General features: G+C 42.1%; 1 protein-coding gene across 1 annotated transcript in view; it reads right to left on the bottom strand.

The window, feature by feature from the left end:
- npr3 (natriuretic peptide receptor 3) overlaps positions 1–400 on the bottom strand; it is a 71,264-nt gene extending 70,864 nt beyond the window's left edge. Inside the window, 1 exon segment of the mRNA XM_084308757.1 lies at positions 1–400. This exon segment is cut by the window's left edge and continues 655 nt beyond it. Within this exon segment, the coding sequence (XP_084164883.1) occupies positions 1–15 (15 nt within the window). The 5' untranslated portion in view covers positions 16–400.
- Between the last annotated feature and the right edge of the window lie 979 nt (positions 401–1,379).

Below are 1,379 nucleotides of genomic sequence, written 5' to 3'. Positions count from 1 at the left end.
AATGAAACATGGCATGATGCGACTTTCAGCAAGTTCCACCTATATAGGATCAACAATCAATGCAGTGTCTCTTGAGAGATGAGAGTCAAATGTGTGTCAGTCTCCTCCTAAAGTGTTCCTCTTTTACGCGCACATGTAGAAAATAATAACAACTCCCGACGTGGAGAGAGAGAGAGAGAGAGAGAAATGTTAAATAAATGTATTATTCTCTCTGAATAAGTATAGGACGAGAAAAGAAAAGTCTAAATCTATGTGTTTTATCCTGCATTTAAAGTCCCCCGCCTTGACGCGTCCTCAACTTATCCAGAGTGTCTCCTCTGTGCCTCTGGTCTAGTGCGCTGCTGCTGCGTCCACGGTGCGTCCTCCTGTTGGAGAGCTGCTCAGACCGACACCACGCGCGCTGCTCTCCCTGCGCGCAGCACGGGCACTTTTTCAAGCATCTTTTCGTGATTATTCCTGCGTCATCCCTGCGCTGCCCACCTCCCTTTTAAAGCGACAGGCCCCCCGTTTTACAGACAACATAACCGCGCGTGCGCCCGTTCATCATAACAACAGGCTTGTTTCTCACAATACTTCGTCAGGGGGGGGGGAAGAATGTTCAGTTCTCAAGCAAAAGTTAAAGCATGTCTGTAATAGATTCGATTTTTAGATTACATTCAAATGTATTGTCATTATAATGTATACAGACTGCAGCACGCGACAGCGGCGCGAGTATAGTACAACGAAAATAAGTTTGGCATCCTGAATCCTGATCCAACCAGAGTGCAAATGTAACAGTAAAGTGCAGACTGTGCAGTAGTAATATATGTACATGTGATTAAACTGGATATAAATAAAGTAGTACTAGTACTGAGTAATAGTGCTAATCAGATGTACAGAGTTGTAGTATTTAGTGATACAGGTATGAAGACACTATGGTAGTAAGTCATACTGGCCAGCGGCATAACTAGTAAGAGTAGGTAAGGGATGTACAGAATGATATAGATATAGTATCTACAGGTATGTAACAATTATTATATGCAGGTATGTACAGACAGATGTGGATATATATAAGAATAACGGATTAGCACCAGAGCTCTCTGTGTGTGTGTGTGTGTGTGTGTGTGTGTGTGTGTGTGTGTGTGTGTGTGTGTGTGTGTGTGTGTACCTAAACATCTTCAGTGACATTCATATAAAATTACTCATAGGTTTTACAAACTGCAAACATGTATGTACTGCGTTAAGAACAGGGTATATAGTGTTCAGATCGAATTCAAAGCCAGTCTGTTTCATAACGTTAGGCTGTTCTCTTTTGAAAGCTGATTAGTCTTCGACTACGTGTTCAAGTCAATCTCGAATCTATCAACAATCGCTCCGATACTTTCTAGAGTAACTTCCAC

Source organism: Notolepis coatsorum (genome assembly GCF_963971535.1).
Source record: "Notolepis coatsorum genome assembly, chromosome: 2".
NCBI classification, from domain to species: domain Eukaryota; kingdom Metazoa; phylum Chordata; class Actinopteri; order Aulopiformes; family Paralepididae; genus Notolepis; species Notolepis coatsorum.
Note: the sequence above shows the minus strand (reverse complement) of the source record. Positions and strands in the feature narration are given on the sequence as shown.